Source organism: Zea mays, chromosome 3 (genome assembly GCF_902167145.1).
Source record: "Zea mays cultivar B73 chromosome 3, Zm-B73-REFERENCE-NAM-5.0, whole genome shotgun sequence".
In the NCBI taxonomy this organism is placed as follows: Eukaryota; Viridiplantae; Streptophyta; class Magnoliopsida; order Poales; family Poaceae; genus Zea; species Zea mays.
Window position 1 is genome coordinate 83,420,325 of NC_050098.1, and position 20,134 is coordinate 83,440,458.

At 44.0% G+C, this 20,134-nt stretch overlaps 1 protein-coding gene across 3 annotated transcripts; it reads left to right on the forward strand.

The window, feature by feature from the left end:
* Positions 1-6,214: 6,214 nt before the first annotated feature.
* LOC100280078 (probable sarcosine oxidase) lies at positions 6,215-9,303 on the forward strand. 3 transcript variants are annotated; one of them, XR_004857171.1, is made up of 6 exons: positions 6,215-6,981; positions 7,166-7,287; positions 7,665-7,756; positions 7,887-8,000; positions 8,462-8,603; positions 8,687-9,168. XR_004857171.1 is itself a non-coding variant. In XM_008675855.4 (5 exons), exons 4-5 carry the CDS (start codon positions 8,597-8,599, stop codon positions 8,902-8,904), a joined length of 225 nt encoding a protein of 74 aa, XP_008674077.1. In that variant the 5' UTR covers positions 6,215-6,981; positions 7,665-7,756; positions 7,887-8,000; positions 8,462-8,596; the 3' UTR covers positions 8,905-9,303. The 3 variants fall into 3 exon arrangements, 1 of the variants encoding a protein (XP_008674077.1); XR_004857170.1 differs by having other exon boundaries at positions 7,166-7,756; positions 8,687-9,154; XM_008675855.4 differs by lacking the exon at positions 7,166-7,287 and having other exon boundaries at positions 8,687-9,303.
* Positions 9,304-20,134: the final 10,831 nt, after the last annotated feature.

The window sequence follows — 20,134 nt, forward strand, 5'->3', positions numbered from 1 at the left end:
ACGCCCATTCTCTCCCCTTGATCTCGGTGGATGGGATGGTGGCTCCTGGGGTTCTTGTTGACACTGTTGATTGTGGGCCTGATGTTCAGTTGGGGTCTTCGGTCCTATCTATGACAGCTGACCCGCCTGGTTCTGATATTCAGGTGAATGATGTCCTTACAGGCAGTGTGACTATGATTGCTCAGTTTGGGATTTCTGTGCAAAGAATTATTTGGACTGTTGATCCCTTGAACAGAATGTCTTCGTTGTTGCTCAGTAAGATGCTTCATGGCTGGACAGATGCTTCTCCCTGCCTCAAGGTTTATTCCAGGAGAAAGAAGCTTGTTATAGAGCCAGTTCAGGATGAGGAGTGTGTGCTTTCTTCACAGCTGCTGGAGTTCAAGAATGATGTCACTGGTCCGATTAATAGTTTGCTGCCTCCTCCTCGAACCACCAATAGAAGGAGGAGGACTGTGCCTGCTAATTTCATTCCCAGGCGTAGCAGGAGGGTGGCCAAGTTTCCTCCAGAATTGGGTTCTAGTTCTGCTGCCCAGGTCTGTAGACAATTGGGTTTTTGTGATGAGATGGAGAACATCTCTCTTGATGATGCTAACAGTTATGCAAGGTTATTCAAAAATGGGCTCTCTGGTAGCCATGTTGCTGCAGTTGCTGCGCTTTTTGGATGGCAGGTGCCTCTTGTGGGGCAGTGTTAGGGCCTGTTGCTGGTGTATCTCATTAGGTGGATTTCTTTATGTCAATGATAGATCGCTGTTTTTTGTGTTGGAATGTGCGAGGCCTTAATGACCGAGCAAAGAGGGATTCGGTTAAATCTATGGTGGTTGACCTTAGGCCTTCAATCATTTGTTTGCAGGAAACCAAATTAAGTATCGTTTCAGATTATGATATACTCTCCATCCTTGGGGCTGGTTTCAGTAACTTTGTTTTTAAACCAGCTCAGGGTTCTAGGGGGGGAGTGCTGATTGCTTGGCGTGATGGTACTTTCTCCTCGGTTGCGTCTATTATAAAAGATTATTCGATCTCAGTTCAATTCCAGGATGAGTCTGGTGCTGCTTGGTGGTTTACTGGAGTGTATGGGCCTCATCAGGACAGTTTCAAACTTTCTTTCCTGCAAGAATTACGAGAAATCAGAGATGTTTGTATTGGACCATGGCTTTTATGTGGTGATTTTAATTTGATTTTCAAGCCCGAGGATAAGAATAATTCCAACATCAATAGGACTTTGATGGGTAATTTCAGGAGCCTAATTAACTCCATGGAGCTGAAAGAAATTCCTTTGATTGGCAGAAAATTTACTTGGTCGAACCAGAGACAGGATCCCACCCTTGTGAAGCTTGATCATGTTTTTTGCACTTCTAGTTGGGAGGATTTTTTCCCTGATTGTCTACTGTATAGCAACGCCTCTGTTTGCTCTGATCATTGCCCTTTAACTCTCAAATTTCGAGAGGATTGTAGAGGGAAGCGCAGATTTCATTTTGAAGGTTTCTGGCCCAAGCTCCCTGGTTTCAATGAGGTGGTGGCTGATTCATGGAATCAGCCAATGTTGGCAACCTGCCCTTTGGAAAGGCTGTCCCTAAAGCTCAGAAGGCTTGCTAAACAGCTGCAGTCATGGGGGCATAGAGAGGTGGGAAATGTGAGTAACCAGTTGGGTCTTGCTAGAGAGGTGATGCATAGGTTGGAATCAGCACAGGACTTTAGAGTTTTGTCAGAAGATGAGTTTTGGCTGATTGGAAAGCTGAAGCAACATTGTTTTGTTTATGCTTCTATGGAAAGAACAATTGCAAGATTGAGGTCCAGGATTAAGTACCTAAAAGAGGGGGATGCAAATACTAAATTCTTTCATATGCAGGCTCGTTTCAGGAAGAAAAGAAATTTCATTTCATATCTAGAAGATGAAGGTAGAGTGGTCTCTAACCATGAGGAGATGCAGGAGGTGCTAGATGGATTTTTTTCCGGTCTTTTGGGTGCTGATTTTCAGAGGCAAAGCACTATTAATTTGTCGAGTTGTCACAGAGAGGCCGTGGATCTCAGTGACCTTGAGTGCCCCTTCTCAGAGAAAGAGGTGTTGGACACAATTGCGTGCCTTCCGTCTGATAAGGCTCCTGGGCCTGATGGGTTTACAGGGAGGTTCTATAAATCTTGTTGGAGTATCATTAAGGTGGATCTGCTGGCGGCTCTGTCTATCATACACCAGGGCAATTTTCAGAGATTGGGGCAACTGAATTCCTCCTACATTATTTTGATTCCTAAAAAGATGGATGCTTCGTCGGCTGGTGATTTCAGGCCAATTAGCCTAATTCATAGTGTTGCTAAATTGGTCACAAAATTACTCGCTAATCGTTTGGGCCCTCGTCTGCATGAATTGGTAGAAGCTAATCAAAGTGCTTTTATCAGAGGTAGATCGATTCATGATAATTTTATGTTGGTCCAACAATCGATTAAATCCCTTCACAAGAGAAAGGTTGACAGCCTGTTTCTGAAGCTTGACATTTCCAAGGCCTTTGACTCGGTATCGTGGGCTTTCCTTCTTGAAGTTTTATCTCACCTGGGTTTCGGTCCTATTTGGCGCAATTTGATTTCAAATCTGCTGGCTTCAGCTTCTACGCAAGTGTTATTAAATGGGTCTCCTGGAATCCATATTAAGCATCGGAGAGGTCTTCGTCAGGGAGACCCTCTCTCTCCTATGCTGTTTGTGCTGATCATGGACGTGCTTAGCAGTCTATTTAGGGCTGCTGAATGTAGGGGATTGCTGCATAGTTTGGAAAGGGCAGGAGTCCGTAATAGGCTTTCTATCTACGCTGATGATGTGGTCCTGTTTGTTAAACCTATTGAGGAAGATCTGAAATGTGTTAGATTAATTCTGAATTGTTTTGGGTCAGCCTCTGGATTGGTTACCAATATGAATAAGAGTTATGCTATTCCTATCAGATGTGAGGAGCATGTGGTTCAAGAGGGTTGCAATGTGCTGAGGTGCAGTTTGGCCTCATTTCCTTGCTCTTACTTGGGGCTGCCAATCTCAGACAGGAAGCTGAAGCGTAATGATCTTAAGATGTGGATAGATAAAATTGCAGACAGACTCCCTAACTGGAAGGCTCGTTTATTGAACCTGGCCGGAAGGACAACATTGGTGCGGTTTGTCTTATCAGCCATCCCAATTTATCTCCTTATTGCAATTAAAATTCCCAAATGGGTTATTAAATCAATTGACAAGATTCGCAGAGGGTTTCTTTGGAAAGGGCGAAAGGAGGTGAATGGTGGAAGTTGTGCTGTTCCCTGGGAGAGTGTGACAAGGCCACTAAGTTTAGGGGGTCTTGGTGTTCCTAATTTGCAATTGATGAGTTGGGCACTGCAGGCTAAGTGGCTCTGGCTAGAGAAGACTGATCCAACTCGGCCGTGGCTTGGTTTGTGTATCCCTGTGCAGCAGCAAGTTAGACAATTTTTTAATGCTTCGGTGATCTCTGTTGTTGGGAATGGGACCAATACTTTTTTCTGGTCAGACAGATGGCTGAATGGGCAGAGGATACAGGATTTTGCACCTGAAGTTGTTAATATGGTGAGCAGCAAGCCATTTAGTTCGAGAACTGTTGCTCAGGCGTTGCATAATGGGCAATGGGTTCGCGATATCACGAATCCTTTATCTTTGATTGGTCTACATCAGTATTTGCAGCTGTGGGATGCTTTAAGTGGAGTGGTGCTTAATCAGGAGGAGGACAGACATGTGTGGGTGCACTCGAGCTCTGGTGTTTTCTCTTCCAAATCTTGTTATTCGGCGTTGTTTATGGGAGCTATTATTTTCCAGCCATGGAAATGGGTGTGGAAGTCGTGGGCACCCCCCAAATGCAAATTTTTTGTTTGGCTGGCGATAAGGAATAAATGTTGGACTGCGGATAGACTTCAGAGGAAAGGATTACCTCACCCGGTGGTCTGTCCACTATGTGATCAAGAGCAGGAAACTATCTTGCACCTCTTGTGCTCTTGCAGTTTCGCTAGACAATTTTGGCATAATATATTTTCAGCTTTGAGGATGGGTCATCTTACGCCTACTAGGGAGGCGGGCTCTTTTGTGGATTGGTGGGGCAAGGTGCATAGGAGGGTCCCCAAACATATCAGAAAAGGTTTCCATAGTCTCATTATCCTGGGGGCCTGGTGTTTATGGCTGCATCGCAATAGGGCGGTATTTGATGGTGTCAACCCGTCTTTAAGCACCATTCAGAGGCTTTTCTTGGATGAGGTGGAGTGCTGGTGTATGGCTGGTGCGAAGCAGCTCGAGAGTCTTGGGCTTCTGGCTGCATTTGCTAGGGGGGCTAGGGCTTTTCCTAGTGCATGAGGCTACACTGTTTTATTTTCTATGTATTTTTGCCTGTTAGGGCTTTGTACTTTGGTCCATTTCGGACCTTTCTCTCTTTCAATATAATGACGCGCAGTTCTCCTGCGTGTTCGAGAAAAAAAAGAAAAAAATTTTTTGAAGATGGTCATTGTAACAAAGTTATTGAGCTATATGAGGAGTATACGTTTTTTAAGTATCCTACCTCTAAATATATATGGAACTTGGAGAAAAACTAATCCAAAGTAGAGCTGTCAGGGTTTTTGGAATTCAGACTTGGTTTAATTCAGCATTTAAATTTCTGTGTTTGGAGCCAACTTTGGGCTATTGGAGATTGGAATCCAAGAGGTTTTGATTATTGGTCACTATACCAAACTTGTAAAGGAACTATAGGAGTATAAACCTTATTAAGCAACTTGCCCCTATAAACATTTGGAACCCAAGAAAAAGAGTGGTTCAAAGTGGTGCTGCTGTGTTGCTGAATTTTCAGATTGGAAACATTAACTGAATTTTAGTGTTGATAGCCGTTTTGGAGCTGATTTGTGGCTGTTCTATAATGTTTTGGGCTGTGGTGTTTATAGAAAAGTTGAAGTCTATATGATGGTGAACAAGTTTCTTTAAGTGACTTTGGATTGTTCCCACATAAAAAGTAGAGAAAAATGCCCCCAAAGATCAGCTGCTAGGCATTTCTGTAACTGAATTTGGTTCAGTGGCTGAAACCTGAAATTAGTGAATAGTGCCTAGTTTGGAGTGCTTTTGTAATTAATCTATGTGGTTTTGGACTAATAATTGTGTGGAAAAGTTGGAGTCCATAGTACCGAGAACAAGGTTTATTAAGTAAGATATCCTTGGTGCTGCACAAAAGGTGGAGTAAAGTGTGCTCAAAGTTGGTTTATCAGGTGTTGGGATTCAGACTTGGAATAATATTTAAGTCTGAATATGTGTGTTTTTACCCAACTTTGGGGCCTCGTGGTAATAAATCCAAAGAGATTTGGGTTAAGAGTCTGTAGCAAAATGAGAGACTAAATGTAGATAAACAAGTGTTTTGCAAAGAGTGGGTTTGGTACTTTATGGAATTTAGAGAATATCCTGCTGCAAAACCCTCTGTCAGACTCTGTGGTGCTGTTTCAGATTTTCTGAAACTGAATTTTCAGTGACTTTGGCTGTAAATTGGGGTACCATAACTTTTGTTCTATATGATTTCAACCATGAGTTTCTATACAAAATAGGTAGAGCTACAAGTAGAGAATAATTTTGGTTCAGGGAGAGTGGTCTGTTGCTATGAATAATTGGGATATCAGGGGGGGCTGAACTAGGAGGAATAGAATGGAGCAGCAACACTGATAAGTTTGGTTCAGTGTCTGGTTTAGTAACTGAAGAAGAATCTCCTCTCGGTGCTGTGCTATAATGGTATTTTTAAGCTGTCATGTGGATGAAGTGCATGACTTATATTTAGAGGCCTCACTCTCCACTAAAAATACCTAGTTTGGACTGAAATATGGTTGTTCATAGCTGCAGTGTTGTCTGTTTGACTGCTGACCACAATATGGGATCAAGTTCAATGCCCTGTGGTGTTTCACTCGACAACAGAGACAGAGGTATGGCTGGGGTACAAAGTGAAGGGTCCAGTGATCTCAGCTCTGCTGGAAGTATCAAAGGTTTGGACTGTTGTGTGACTATCTGCAAGGGCAGACTTATCTGCTTGCCCTTGCCTAAATAAATCAGTCCAGGTTCAAAGTTTTGGCTGTGTTTGTGTGCCGGCGTGGGTCAAGGGAGCTAAGCCACGTGTGTAGCCATGAGGTGTTGGCGCCTATAGTGGTATGGATAGGCTTTGGGCTTCAAATATCTGAGCCTAGTGAAGTATACAACTTGTCCCCTAATTGTTACTAGGCTGCCTGCCTGTTTCCCTGTCAAGAGCTTCTGCTGTTTGATCTATGGATGCCCTACGGTGCTTCATCTGATTATATAAATTGGAGTGAACATGCAGTGCATAGTTAAGGTCTAGAGGTCTCACTCTCCCCTGAAAATATCAAGTCGAGCTGTCAGTTTGGGGGAAAGGAAATATCTTTATCTCTCTGTTGTTCTCCAATTTGTGCACACACTGAGATAAGTTTGGGGTGGACAACAAAGGGTCTCGAGCTCCAGTTCCTGCAGCAGAAAATATCAACTTTGGATCCACTAGTGCCTGTATTCAGAGTTCTTATCTGACCCTTTTCCCTGTCTATGTTACTAGACTAAGTTCAGTGTCTAGGGGGCTGATTGGTTGCATGTGTGCGCTCGTGCAGGGCCCATTAGATACAAGTTTTTGACAGTGCAGTGTGTTTGGTTGCTTGAACAAATATCTAGGCCAGACTACGCTCGTGCAAAATAACCATCTCATCCAGGCCCATCACAAACGGCCAAAATCTCCGTTTCTTCGGAGCCAGGCTCCACTCATTCCCTGTCGTCGCAGCTCAGAGCACGCGCAGCCGCCTCGCCTCGCCTGGAGCTCACGCAGCCGCCTCGCCTGGAGCTCGCGCAGCCGCCTCGCCTTGCCTGGAGCTTGCGCAGCCACCTCGTCTGGATCTCGTGCTAGGGTTGGAGCCAGGGTCCTCTCGCAGCCGCCTCTATCCTCGCCTGGAGCTCGCGCTAGGGTTCCTCTCGCAGCCGCCGCTGTTGAGGTTAGACTCTGCCTTCTCCTCTCACCCTCCGCTCTCCCTCTCTCATCTCCTCTCCCCGCTCCGAACACTGGGCCGGTCGATCGTCCGCCGCACCCCCCTTGTGGTCACGGTTCTCTTCTTCTCTATCTCTCGCGCACGGATCTCACTCTCAGACGCTAGGTGCACTTGCTCCTGGTACTACCAGGTAACGAGGTTGGCATTGTGGTCGGAGGCGGCCATGCCGGATGCGAGGCCGCCCTTGCTTCGCCTCGCCTCGGCGCGCGCACCCTGCTTCTTACGCTCAACATTGACCGGATTCCGTGGCAGGTCTGCGCTGAGCTAGCTTTGCCCCGATGGTAGATATTCTAGTCAAGTTCATGACTGAAATTACTTGAATATTGACTCCTGATGCCAGATAATAAAAATCATGTCCCTTATATGAAGAATTGATCCATCAAACCCTGCAGTGTAGAAATTTAGCAATGTGAAATCTCACCTGTGATAGCATTTTTGTAGGGCACAGATTTTGTTCCAAGGTATGAATGTACGATAGAAACTGAATAGATGATTTTTGATTAGTATGTTGCATATCTTAGTATGCTATAGCCTATAACTATAAGGAAACATTCTTTGTCAATGAATTCCATTTAAATTTTAGTATTAGAAGTGTGGTTCTGCTTCAACTCATCTTCTGCCCTACCCAGCCTTGTAACCCTGCTGTTGGTGGCCCTGCAACGTCTCAACTTGTCCATGAGGTAGATGCCCTTGGTGGTAAAATTGGAAAAATTACTGATAGGTACGAGTTCAAACGTCTTGTTGTCTGGAGAATGAGTTTCTCTGAGTGCAAATGGCTGAGAGTCCAGATTTTGATTGCTAGTTAATCAACAAAGATATCTTAGCATACTGATTGCATCTTCTTCTGATAGGTGCTACTTGCAAAAGCGTGTACTGAACAGCTCAAAAGGCCCTGCTATATGTGCACTGCGTGCTCAGCCTGATAAGAGAGAGTATGCAATAGAGATGAAGAACAGTGTGGAAAGGTCAGTGTATACTAAGTTGCTAACTTTACTTGGATTTATAATCTTGTCTGGCACCTCCATAAGTGGTTAGTGCTACATAATTTCTGAATATGCTTCGTTTATAGCTGACCTCATTTAAGTTATGTTAATTTGATCATCATTTCATAGCTTCTTAGGTTGTACTCACAAAATTGTGATATTTGGTTTAAAATATATCAAACATGACACCTTCTCAAAATTTGGCACCGGATATTGTTGTTACTGTATTAAGACCATGGTTCTGCATGGCTAGTCTTAAGTTCTCAATGTAGTAAAAAACACTCAAGGTAGATGTAAATATTTTAATCTTCTGACATAAGAGTTTAGCATTTTTTTCTGCTTGCCAACTTTTGTCATGCTTTGCTGATGTTTCTTATCGTTGATCGCATGTATTGTGATAGATTTCACATTGCTTATTGACTATTTTGTGTACTATGCTTCAGCACAGAAAATCTTTTCATTAGAGAAGCAATGGCTACAGAGGTTTTAATTGGAAAAAATGACACCATTGAGGGTGTTTGCACTTTCTTCAGCATGGACTTTATGCACCATCTGTTGTACTTAGCACCAGAACATTCATGAGTGGTAAGATTTGGATTGGTAGGACATCAATGCCTGCTGGGCGAGCTGGAGAGTCAGCTTCTCATGGACTAACTGAAAACTTGCAGTTTCTGGGGCCAAGCTGCTCGGCTCCTGGGGCGTGGACCTCCCCATCAGGCCGCTGCACACGCTCCACCTCTACTGGCGCGTGAAGCCCGGCCAGGAGCAGACTGTCTCGACGAGCGCCGGGTTCCCGACCTTCTCCAGCTACGGCGACCCGCCCGTGTACGGCGCGCCGTCGCTGGAGCTCCCGGGGCTCATCAAGATCAGCTGCATTAGATCTTAGAGTACACTGTTTTACACAATTTGGAGTTGTTACTACTATCAAGCTTTAGACTTTAGACTTTGGAGTACACTGTTTTTACACTGTATTAAGCTTTAGCCTTTTATGCTACAGTGTGTAAAAAAGCAAGCTTTAGACAGTTAGGCTAATCTATAGACAGTGTAAAGCTTGATTTTTTGACAATACAGTTCAAATTCTTAGAACAATGCGGTCTGAAAGTTTAATACAGTTCTGACAATAGAGTTGAGTACACTGTTTTGAGGCTAATATGTCAAGCTTAGATACCAGTTTGTCAAGCTTGTTTTAGTCCAAATTTGTATTTACTTAGCTGTGTAAATTGTGTACAATTTGAAGACTGTTTTAGTTGGTGTAGAAATTGTGTAGAATTTCTAGATAGTTTTATGTTGCTCGGTGTGAGACGTGTAAATTGTGGCTTCTGTATTTTTTATGCCCAGTAAATACTATCAGTAATTCTGGCTGAGTCGGTACAGGAAACCAAACATGAGCTCATTAAATCCTGGCTGAATCGATACACAAAACCAAACACGTAACAAATTAACTACTTGCATCTATGTATACATGCTAGGCTCAGCCTGCATCTGGGCCTGAACCAGACTCAAACCAACCGGACAACAATCAGACGCTAGGAAAGCCAGTGTCCTGCGTGGTATGTGGGTTTGGGAGCCACGTTTGTGAGTCCCTGCTGTGTTGTCACCTTTTGAACCCTTCTCTACCAGTCTAGCTGAACTTGAGGACATCTGCCCCTATCCTGGTTGCTTTAGAACCTGGATCAGTGAATCCTCTTCCTTGTCCTTGAGCTCTAGCCCTGGTTTCTCTGCATGTGTGGGGGTGGTCTTCATGCCTTCAGGTTTGTGTAGCTTCCCTCCCCAGCCCCTGGGTTTGCCCTGTCCGAGTGCCTTGCATGCCATTCCCTTGGTGGTGACCATAGCCACCGATTGCTCACCTTGCCATGGCCAGGACAGATGGAGCAGCTGCACACCTAAGTTGGTCCCATTCTCTGATCTCCATATGACACTGAAGCTTACGTAGTTCCCCCTTTGAACTCTACCAATGCATGCTGCGTGGAACAGGGACATGTCGTTGCAATCTAGCGCTGCGGACACGCCTCAATGTCGACTGATTGACTTGCGTTCGTCCCCGGCCAAATTAGCGCAAGCACCGAAGCCTAGGTATGCCACTAATGCTCCCCGCGATGTTTGATTTAACTCTACCGTATGGAAGCTACGGGATCAAGTTCATCAAGCCATAGTCTCCGTCGTCGTAGTTGGTAGCCGTGTTCCGATGTCTCCGCGGTCAAATTAAATGTGTGTCTGTGTTCGCCGTAGTCCAAGGAGTAGGTTGGTGATGTCGCCGTCGTCTGCGACGAGCTTCTATGGAAAATCCGACGCCAGGTCGCTGGAGTTGGGCGCGGAGCCGTCGGGGCCGAGAAGTTGTTAAAAGGAGGTTGCCAAGGGGTGTCTGTGTGATTGTCAGTGGCACAAATGAATAGTGGCAGGAGCTTAGATTGGTTTTGCATGAGCCAGGGTCCTTTGTGCAAAAGCGCAGACGCGGGCGCAGGCTCCCCCGTCGTTGGCAGGCTCTGCCTGGAGTTGGGCCACGTGGGCTGATTTCAGCCCAGAATTAATTGTTTCCCATTATTCATTTACCCGCCAACTTGGAAATGATGCCAAAAATTGTAGAAAATTTCAAAAATAGCAAGACAAATTTTGTTGGATATCTAAATTATGAGCTCTCTGGTAAAGTTGGATTTAGGATTTTTAGGGCAATTATAAAATATTAAGTGAATTAAAGATGATCTTGAAAGGACTATTTGAATTTTAGAAATAAGAATTGAGCATCAAAAATCATGAAATTTGTTTGGAGAAGCTTGTTATCAAAAGTTGAACCCTTGGGCAAAGTTTGGAACTAATTGGATATGATTTTGTTAGCAAACTAATTATTGCCCGAAAACAAAAGGATTTCACCTACGAAATAAGGACACCTAGTAGTTTAGTGAAGTGAGGGACTTGCTTAAGAAATTTTAAGCTTTGGATGAGATATAAGCTGGATTAGTTCCCTGGTTTACCTAAGTGAATTCAAATTGGTCACTTTAATTGAGCGTTACGAAATAGATGTATTCTTGTCATGTGTTTTAGTTGTAGTGTTTCTGTTCCCCACCTCTCCTTGTAAGAGTTTGCATTTCATATCATAGCATAAGCATACATGTATTTGTAATTGACTTGTAGAACACCTAGAAGAAGTGGTGTTTGAGGGAGTCTACTCCAGTGCCTGCTCATCAAGTGGATGGAGCTATCTAACTAAAGGTTGGATAGAAGGATCTAGAACCTCCTCTCTGCAACAAAGGCAAGAGCCCCGGTGCATGCAACCCCTTCCTTGTATTTTTAAAAGATTTTTATACACTTTAAGTCTAGTGAAATGTGCATTAAGTTTATAGGAGTTTCTTGGAAATATTGGATGCATTGCCTACCTTGATATCCATACCTTTATAGATACTTTTCATGAAGTATCAAAATATGATTTACAAAAATGCTTAGCCCTGCTTAGATCTTGTGGATAGAGGTTGTCTTTTGCATTAATGCCTAGCTCAAGGGTTATTCTGAGGAAGGATGGCTTCTACCTGCAAGAATATTTTCATTTGGAGCATGGTGGGATCTTACTGCAAAGTTCTCTATAATGCTCTTTTCATCCTAAGGAACACAAACAATCCTAAGGATGGAAGTACTTAAATCGGGACCTGGGCTAGGAACAGGTGATGCTCCACCCAGGTTATTTAAGGATTGGATGCGTATGTAGGCCTATAAGATCAAGGACTATCTTAACTGGCCACATGCCCTGGATATGGGACATGGTAAGCTTGAACCTGGCTATTCCATACGTGAAAAGACAACCGCACACTAGGCGTGGGAGATGGTGGGAGTAGCGTGTACCTTCCTGGCTGGAGGCTGGACGGAGGAGTACTGTGCTCCCGGGTAGCGCGGACCGGTTCACGTTGTGGAGGATCTGGGGGAATGGTTGACATATGCAAGGGTTAAGTGCTACATATGTCATGTGGTTAGAGATCCTCAGCTGAGTAAATCGATTCGGATCGCCGTTATATCCCCGGACAGTGGAGACTTGATCTCTGACCTGCAACCTAGGTCAGGATGTAAACATTATGAATAAAAATGATGTTGTATTGATGAGATGGTGAAATTAGACTAGATGCAACCAGAGTCTATTAATATTTAATCTGGCGTTAAAATATTGAAAGTAAGGACTCACTTTAATAAGCTATTTCCGCAAAAGTATCTAAGTCGATTCTTGCTAAAGCCTTTTCCTTGATTCCTATTTAACCAGCATATCCTTGAGAGTCTTTTTCCTTAGTCGGGTAAGACTTGCGAAAGTACACTCCGTACTCAGGGTTTCGAACCCATGTTGTTGTAGGTGATGAGGAGTACTCTAAGTGATTCGGAGGCAGGAGGGTGTTTCCAGTTCTGGGGGAGGATTAGTTAGGCTTGTGTATAAGCTTTGGAGGGTTCCTACCTTCCTACTATTGTAATAAGTTATGCACTTTGAGTATATCAGGACTTGTAATAAATGTAACCTTCCTATGTAATAAACTTCAGTTTTAGAAATGAAAAGAATGTTTTATAAAGTCTTCCGCTCTTATCTCTGAAGTGTGTGTGTATCGAATGTGATTACTGTAATATGCATGTATGGTGGGAGATCCTTGGGATGATGAGTTCAAGTTGTTGAACTCGTGATAGCCTTGTTAAGTTACCTGGTACACTTGCATAGCCATCTGAGGCCATCAAGGCAAGGATTGGTGCACGTGGGCCCGATAACTTGGGAGGGCTGCCACAGTAGCGCTCCCCAGCAGACCCCCTCGCACCCCTCTCTCGCACTGCGCGTGCACCCGTGGAGCATCGCCATCGTCCGCCGTCCGTTCCGGGGCCACCGTCGAGCTCATGTCGCGTCCATTGCCTCGGTGAGCTCTGCCTCCTCGCCAGCAATACAAGACACCCTCTGGTTTGGCCCTAGCCCCTCTATTTCCCTTGGTTCGCGCTCACCGGACTTCTCACCGTGCAGCCGTGTCCCCGTCGCCATCGACCAGGGCCCTCGTGATGTCCTTGTCGTTGCTCAAGCGCTCTAGAGCCATCTCTCGAGGTAACCAACCCACCCATGCCCTTAACTTTCCATTTACTACCCTGCTGTCCGCGCAATTGCTCGTCGGAGTCGATGTGCGCTACCGTCAGGCCACTCCGCTGCGGACCGTGCCCGCTGGTGTCTCTGCGCCGGTGTCGTGCTACAGCCGAGTCCGTCTTGTCACCCCGAACTCGCCTGAGCACTTTCCCAGCGCCCTAGACCCTCGTTGTGGTCGTGCCCTCGCCTTCGGTGAAACTCCACCGCGGAATCGGGCGGCGCCGCCACTGGCAGCCCTGTAACACAACCCGAGCTCGCCATCAGATCTCAGACGTCCATTTGAGATCTAATGGCATGACTTCAATTAAACCTGATCTGATCCCACTTGTCCGATTCATATCTGGCCGCTCGGATCCGCCTCCTCACCCGCGTCCTACAGCTAGGCCCGGCCGGTCAGTCCCCTCGCCCCTAGGTCGCTGACTCCCCTGGCCCACCTGTCGGCCCCCGCGCGCGCTTGCTCGCTCAGATTTGATCATGGTCGTTCGTCTGCGATCGGATGGATGAGATTATCCCGTACCCCTTCGTGTGGTAGTTTTGCTAAAGAGACCCTTGGCTTTTTGAGAATCAACCCGTTATCCTTAGTTTTCGCGCGCATCCCCTGTATTTTTGCAGAAAGACCCCTAACCTTTTAGTTTATCGCAGAATTGGATCTAGTTTTGTATTTTGAATTCCAAATTTTGTTTATTTCATATCTTTTTCATATGAATTCCAAATTGAGTGATCCAAATTGCAAAATGTTCATAAAATTATTCTCTACCTATTTAAATTATAATCATTCACTGTCTGCATGTATTAATTTTATGTGTAGGCTATAGGTGCATGTAGAGTAATGGTTTATTTATTAAAAAGGGAAAACACTAATAATAATTATGTGATTAACTTTGTGAGGTTAATGTCATGTAATGTATGATCTCACCTCTGTAATAACTTTAACTTGGTAATTAATTCCTTAAGATAAATGAGGTTAAGTTATGTAATCTATTGAGATAAGTAGTACTTAGAGAACCACGAACCTCTAGGTGTATTAGTCCACCCTAGAACCTAGGTTTACCTCTTGTGTTTTTACTATTATTTCGAGCTTGCATTCACTTGATTGTACATGTTTGGTGTACTATTTCTTTGTCATTATCCAAATATGTTGAATGCATGATCGCTTTGTTTAGACAACGAGCAGTCTGTGGTTCCTAAGTGTGTTGCCGAAGACTTCCCTGAGCAGCAACCTGATGAAGGCAAGTGTCATCTGACCTATTATGTCCTACTTACTTTATAATTCATTGTCCCACATTACTTTATTGAAACCTAAGGATTGACTAGTTTGTACTTACCTTGTCCTTGATTACATTTTGGGTTATTATGCTACTGCTTTACTTTAAATCAAAGAACACGATGTGAATATTTATGATACGATGATGTTATTCTGGATTATGATGATGAACTATGATACTTTAGGGGACTCAGGCTGTTTCCTGAGTACCTCCTCGTAAGGACCTATTCGTTAAGTGACCACCTAGGATAACAGTACAACCATGAGGGTGGAATGGGACGCCCTTAGCTGAATAATTAGAGGAACTTAAGGTGTAGTCGGCTTTGCCGTAGGGCCATCAATGGGGTCCGGGCACAATACTTGCTCTGCCAAGGTTGGTTGCTGAGGTTCTTTCGATTTGGTGTTGTTAGTCACCCTTCCTATGGGGAGAAGTACTATGTTTATCCGGGCACAATACTTGCTCTGCCACGGCTGATATACTAGTTTCTCTAGTCTAAATTTACTTATCCTAGTTTACCTTTGGGTTATCATGGTTAGCTTTATGCTATTGCTTTACTTTAATCAATGAACATGATGTGAATATTTATGATACGATGATGTTATCCCGATTATGTTCTTGTGATACTTCAGGGGACTCAGGTTGTGTCCTGAGTACCTCTCTATAAGGACCTATTTGGGTAGTGACAACCCGGAATAACAGTGCAACCATGAGGGTGGAATGGGACGCCCTTAGCTGGTTAATTAGAGGAACCAGAGGAGTAGTTGGCTTCGCCATAGGGCCGTCAATGGGGTCCTGGCACAGTACTTGCTCTACCGAGGTTGGTTGCAGAGGTTCTCGATTTGGTTTTGTTAGTCACCCTTCCTTTGGGAGATGTACTCTGTTTATCAAACTAGAGAAATCTAACGGGTGGCTATGACCTCTGGGGAATCTTTGCAAAGGCTACGTAGTGAAATAGTGTCTACTCACCTTGGTAATGTTTGAGGGTTTGATAGACCCAAAGCAAAAAGGGATCATGACTCGTGGGTAAAGTGTGTTAGAAACTGGTATATCAGCCATGCTCACGGTTAAGAGCAGCCTTGGGATCCTCTTTGATTAGAATAACTTTGGATACTTTTATGATGATGACTAGTCCACTTTAGCCAGACGGGACATTTGCTGAGTATGTTGATGTGTACTCACCCTTGCTTTAAATACCACCCCACCCCAGGTTGTCCCCATTGCAATCAGTGCTCAGGAGGAGATGCAGGCAACATGGAGGACTTTGAGGAGTTCCAGGACTACGATGAGTTCTAGTTATGTTAGTGGCAAACCCCTAGTCAGCTCTTGTGAAGGCCTTATCTGCTACGTTTCGTATTCCGCACTTTGATCACGTTAATGACTATGTTATGTTAATGACTCTGTGGATGTCTTGGATATCTTGATGTAATAAAGTACCTTTTCCACTATTTATTTTGAGCAATGTGTGATGATGTCCAACTATGTAATCGCTGTGTATGTGAGTTTCTGATCCTAGCACGTACATGGTTCGTATTCGGTTTGCCTTCCAAAACTAGGTGTGACATAAGTGATATCAAAGCCTTGCTGACTATAGGACCGCTAACCTAGACTATAATGGTCGCCCTAAGGACTATAGACCCTTATTATCATCTTGACCTTTGGTGCCACTTCAAAAGTTGGTCATCTCGACCAATTCTATGTTATAATTTTATCTAGATACTCATCTTACAAAATGTTTATCTCACTTTGCTTTTTGTCTACTTGCTGGTCATATAGTTCTATTCTCACTCTTGTGCTTACGATGTCTTTTGTAGATGGCCCACCTTAGATGCACTACACGTAAGTCGGTGATCCCTTTCTTGCCATCCCGCCTTGCAGAGCGTCCACTGCGTCGCACGGTGATAGGACAGTCGAGCCACCTAGAGAGACTGCACAAGGAGTAGGAGCGCCGACGCCAGGAGCAGGAGCAGCAGGACTCTTCCCCCTTGCCTTAGCAGGAGGTGGCGTCTGGAGGCAGCCCTCCCCTTCGCCTCAGCCAGAGATGCCCCTACACCACCATAGGGCATCCCGGCTGCTGGAGGAGACCCTGACGGAGACGGAGACGACAACGATGGTGGCAGTTCGGGCCACAACACGGAGCTCTTGGAGGAGCAGGAGCCGGAAGGATGGATCACCCGACCCATCACTCGGGACGTCACTCGCGATTGTCATTTCCACGACACTCTCGACACCTTGCTGCGTTGGGCCTTGGACCGACACACTTGGTCCATCGAGTACCGCTATGTAGTCTACCAGCACCGTCGCGGGTTATACCTAGACCAGTGGAGGCTACCAGCCTAGTGCGCCATCCGGACGATGATCTCCTGGGTGCAGAGGCCTTCTCAGACCATTATTCTATCACTGAGCGGGACACTAGCGAGGCAGTCATGCAGGATGCTGCACAGCGTGTGCTTTCACAGTACTGTTCGTTGTTCGGCGGGGTAGCTGACGACCTTGACCTGAAGTACTACACCTGTTGTTCGACCGGCAGTACCGGAGGTGTGATTGTCTCACCAGTTGGTGAGGGCAATCCCAGATTGAGCAGCATGGTCAACCTAGTCGTCGTGCCCATCTCGGCAACTTCTAGTGGTGTGTATGGATGCAGTTGGTCATATATAACACTTGCACTTCTTCGTGCAAGATGTTATTGTGCACATGCAGATTTTCCAGGGCAAGACTCAGCTCTTCCACACGAGCTCGGGCAGTCGCCTCACAATCATAGGCTATGGATCACGAATTCACAGCCCAATCTATAGCCTCATCACGCTCCACCAACTCCTGTTGCATGTGCTCCACTTCTCCTGACATCTCAGCAATGCGGCGACTAGCACACACTCGCTCCCATCCTGCAAGTCGCAGTTCCATAGTCAGATGCTCGACTCTAGCTTCCAAGTCTCATATGGGATCATTACTCCCACTGTTGCTCCCCTCATGCCGAGGAGCTAACTGATGATGGGGCATACCCTGAGGTCTGGTTGCTTTTTGGAGTCTGGTCTTTGTGCGAGCCATTTCAACTATACTGTCACACCTGGTTTTAGGGGCAAAACCGAATGCATAGCATATGTGTGACATGATCAATTTTCCACACATATGTTGACGTCACAAGTGTAATATATCAAAAGACAAAGCAATAAAGGCGTAAAAGAGAGTATAATAACTTTATTACATCATCTAGACTTAAGAGTCTTAAGCAATATTATCATCAAAGTACAACATAAATAACATGGGCAATCTCCCACAGTAAGATGACTGGAGCATTGCTAGACTTAGTACAAGTCAACATCTTCGTCAAAATCTTCCTCTCAACTTTTGATAAAAAATTTAGCAAGGGGTCAGCTCACTTATGGTTGGGGCTCAACAAATGGGAGGAATTATGCAAGGTTAACAAGGTAGGCTATGGTTAAGCGGTGAGCATTTTAGTTGGTCAATATTTTATTAACAACACCTAGCTTACTAATTGTAAGTGTATCCCAATATCCAATTAATCATGAGCCTATGATTATATCTCAAAAGCACTTAAGTGAAACCACTTAAGCAAACCACTTAAAAACCATGTGATCACAATTTATTCTCCATCTTTAAGTTCACTTATCATGTGAGGGTCCAGGCTGCTCTTAACCGCGAGCACCGCTGACATATCAGTTTTACACTCTGCAGAGGTGGTACAACTTCACCAGAAGCCGTGTATCCCCTCTAGCCTAGGTTGTACGGACCCTTAAACATTGCCAAGGTGAATGACAAGGGATTCACTATGAGGCTTTCACAAAATATCCTTAGTACAAAGCCACCCGCTAAGGTTTCCACGTCAGTATTAGTGACCCTCTAGGCGAGGTACCTTAGTCAAGACTACCACCCCATGTTAACGTGAGCTGCCACCAAACCACTGACACCCCCTCTTGCCCATCTTTCAGGTAGGGTTGCTAAGAACAAAGTCTATAAAGCTATTTACTATAGCTAGAGCCATGATAGCACTCGTGGTTGCACTATTTTCGCGGGTGGTCACTCCATGTTCTGTTTAATACAACATGATCTTGTTTAAACATCGGATTAACATCAATAATATAAATTTCATCTTCGGAACAATAATATCTTTAAAAGAGTGACATCATAAAGATAAAGTTGAGCAATAGCATAATTACTAAGCAAAGTATTTATCCTAGGTTAATCAAGGAATAAGGATGGTATTTCTAGGCAATCCTATTTAGGCCAAACCTATCAAATTTATGCACATATCCAAAATTAAATATTATTGTATGCATTATTTGGGTATAATAAGAAATGCAGAAGGAGAATCCACTTGCCTTGATCAAAAGTGTCATGCGGGTTGTCTTCAAACGTATTTGAGTCCTCTACCAGGAAATCAGTTTCTAATATAGATTCGTACAACGTACATACAAAAAGAAAACATACACCAATAAATAAACATACACCATTACATAAATAAACATACACCATTACACAAATAAACATATACCAAAAAATCATACCTATAAAAGGAAAATGTCTAAAATAGAACTTGATTTGTATCTATAATATAAGTCTACTCACATCTACGTCCATCTCATTTTCTATGACATAAAATACTAATTTTGTTTCGAGAATTTACTATTGAAATCTATATGAAAATGCATTTATAAATTCATATATAATGACTTAGATGTAGTGATTAAATCAAACTCTATGAAATTGGATTAATTATTAATTAATTATTTCTACCATACATCTTGGGTCATATTCTAGTTTTATTCTCTCTTTATAAAAGGAAATGATACAGGTCGTTACAATGTTAGTTAGAGACCAAATAACTTTAGTATTATTATAACTAAATTAAACTACTAATTTAACTATACTATTTATATTATGGTGAACGTGGGTACTACTTATATTATCTCAATGTTAGTAGAAACTCTGTTATTTGTTAGTAAATATGAATTAGTCATATGAACCTATAAGCACATACATCTTGACTAAAACTCTAAAGTTCTTCATGAGCAAAGTTAACCGTGAAATTACTCATCTAGTGTTTTTGTTACAAATATATGGTCTACAATATCCTTTTATTCTTTCTAAACAACTAATTCCAAAATAGTTTTAACGGACATAAACAAATTAACGTACACAATGTGATATATAATAGAAACAATAGTCCATCACATACACTTGATACTATTCGCTCAACATCCTCATGATCTCAATTTCACAATATATACAAATTTAAACAACAAATCACTGCGGTAAATCTTAAACTAAATTAAACATAGTTTGAAAATAGAACAAAATTTGTGTCATCTTCAACCTTGCTCACTAGTTCTTTCACAGGGACAAAATCGAAGAGCAGGGGTCGGCCATGGAACAGGGGCACAACTAGGCGGTCCTTGGCGAGGCTCCGGCAACGGGGGTCGATGGCGAGGGGAGCAGGGGCTCCGGCGAGCTTCGGAGTGAATGGGGGAGAGGAAGAGGGGGTAAGAGGAAGAGGGAGGGGCGCGGTCGTAACACGTGCTCCACTTCATGGCGAAGGCGAGCAGGCGGGGAGGCGAGGCGGCCCGGCTCCCAGGCGGCGGTGGCACGGCGGCATGCGCTCGAGCGCCCATGCTGTAACACCCCTGGTGTTATGACAACTAAAACTCTAATATGTCATCATAAGCATTTGCATTTGCATTAACTTGCTTGTTACATCTAGAATGCATTCACTAGATCAAAATTTTACAATAAGGTGATGTTGTGTGTAG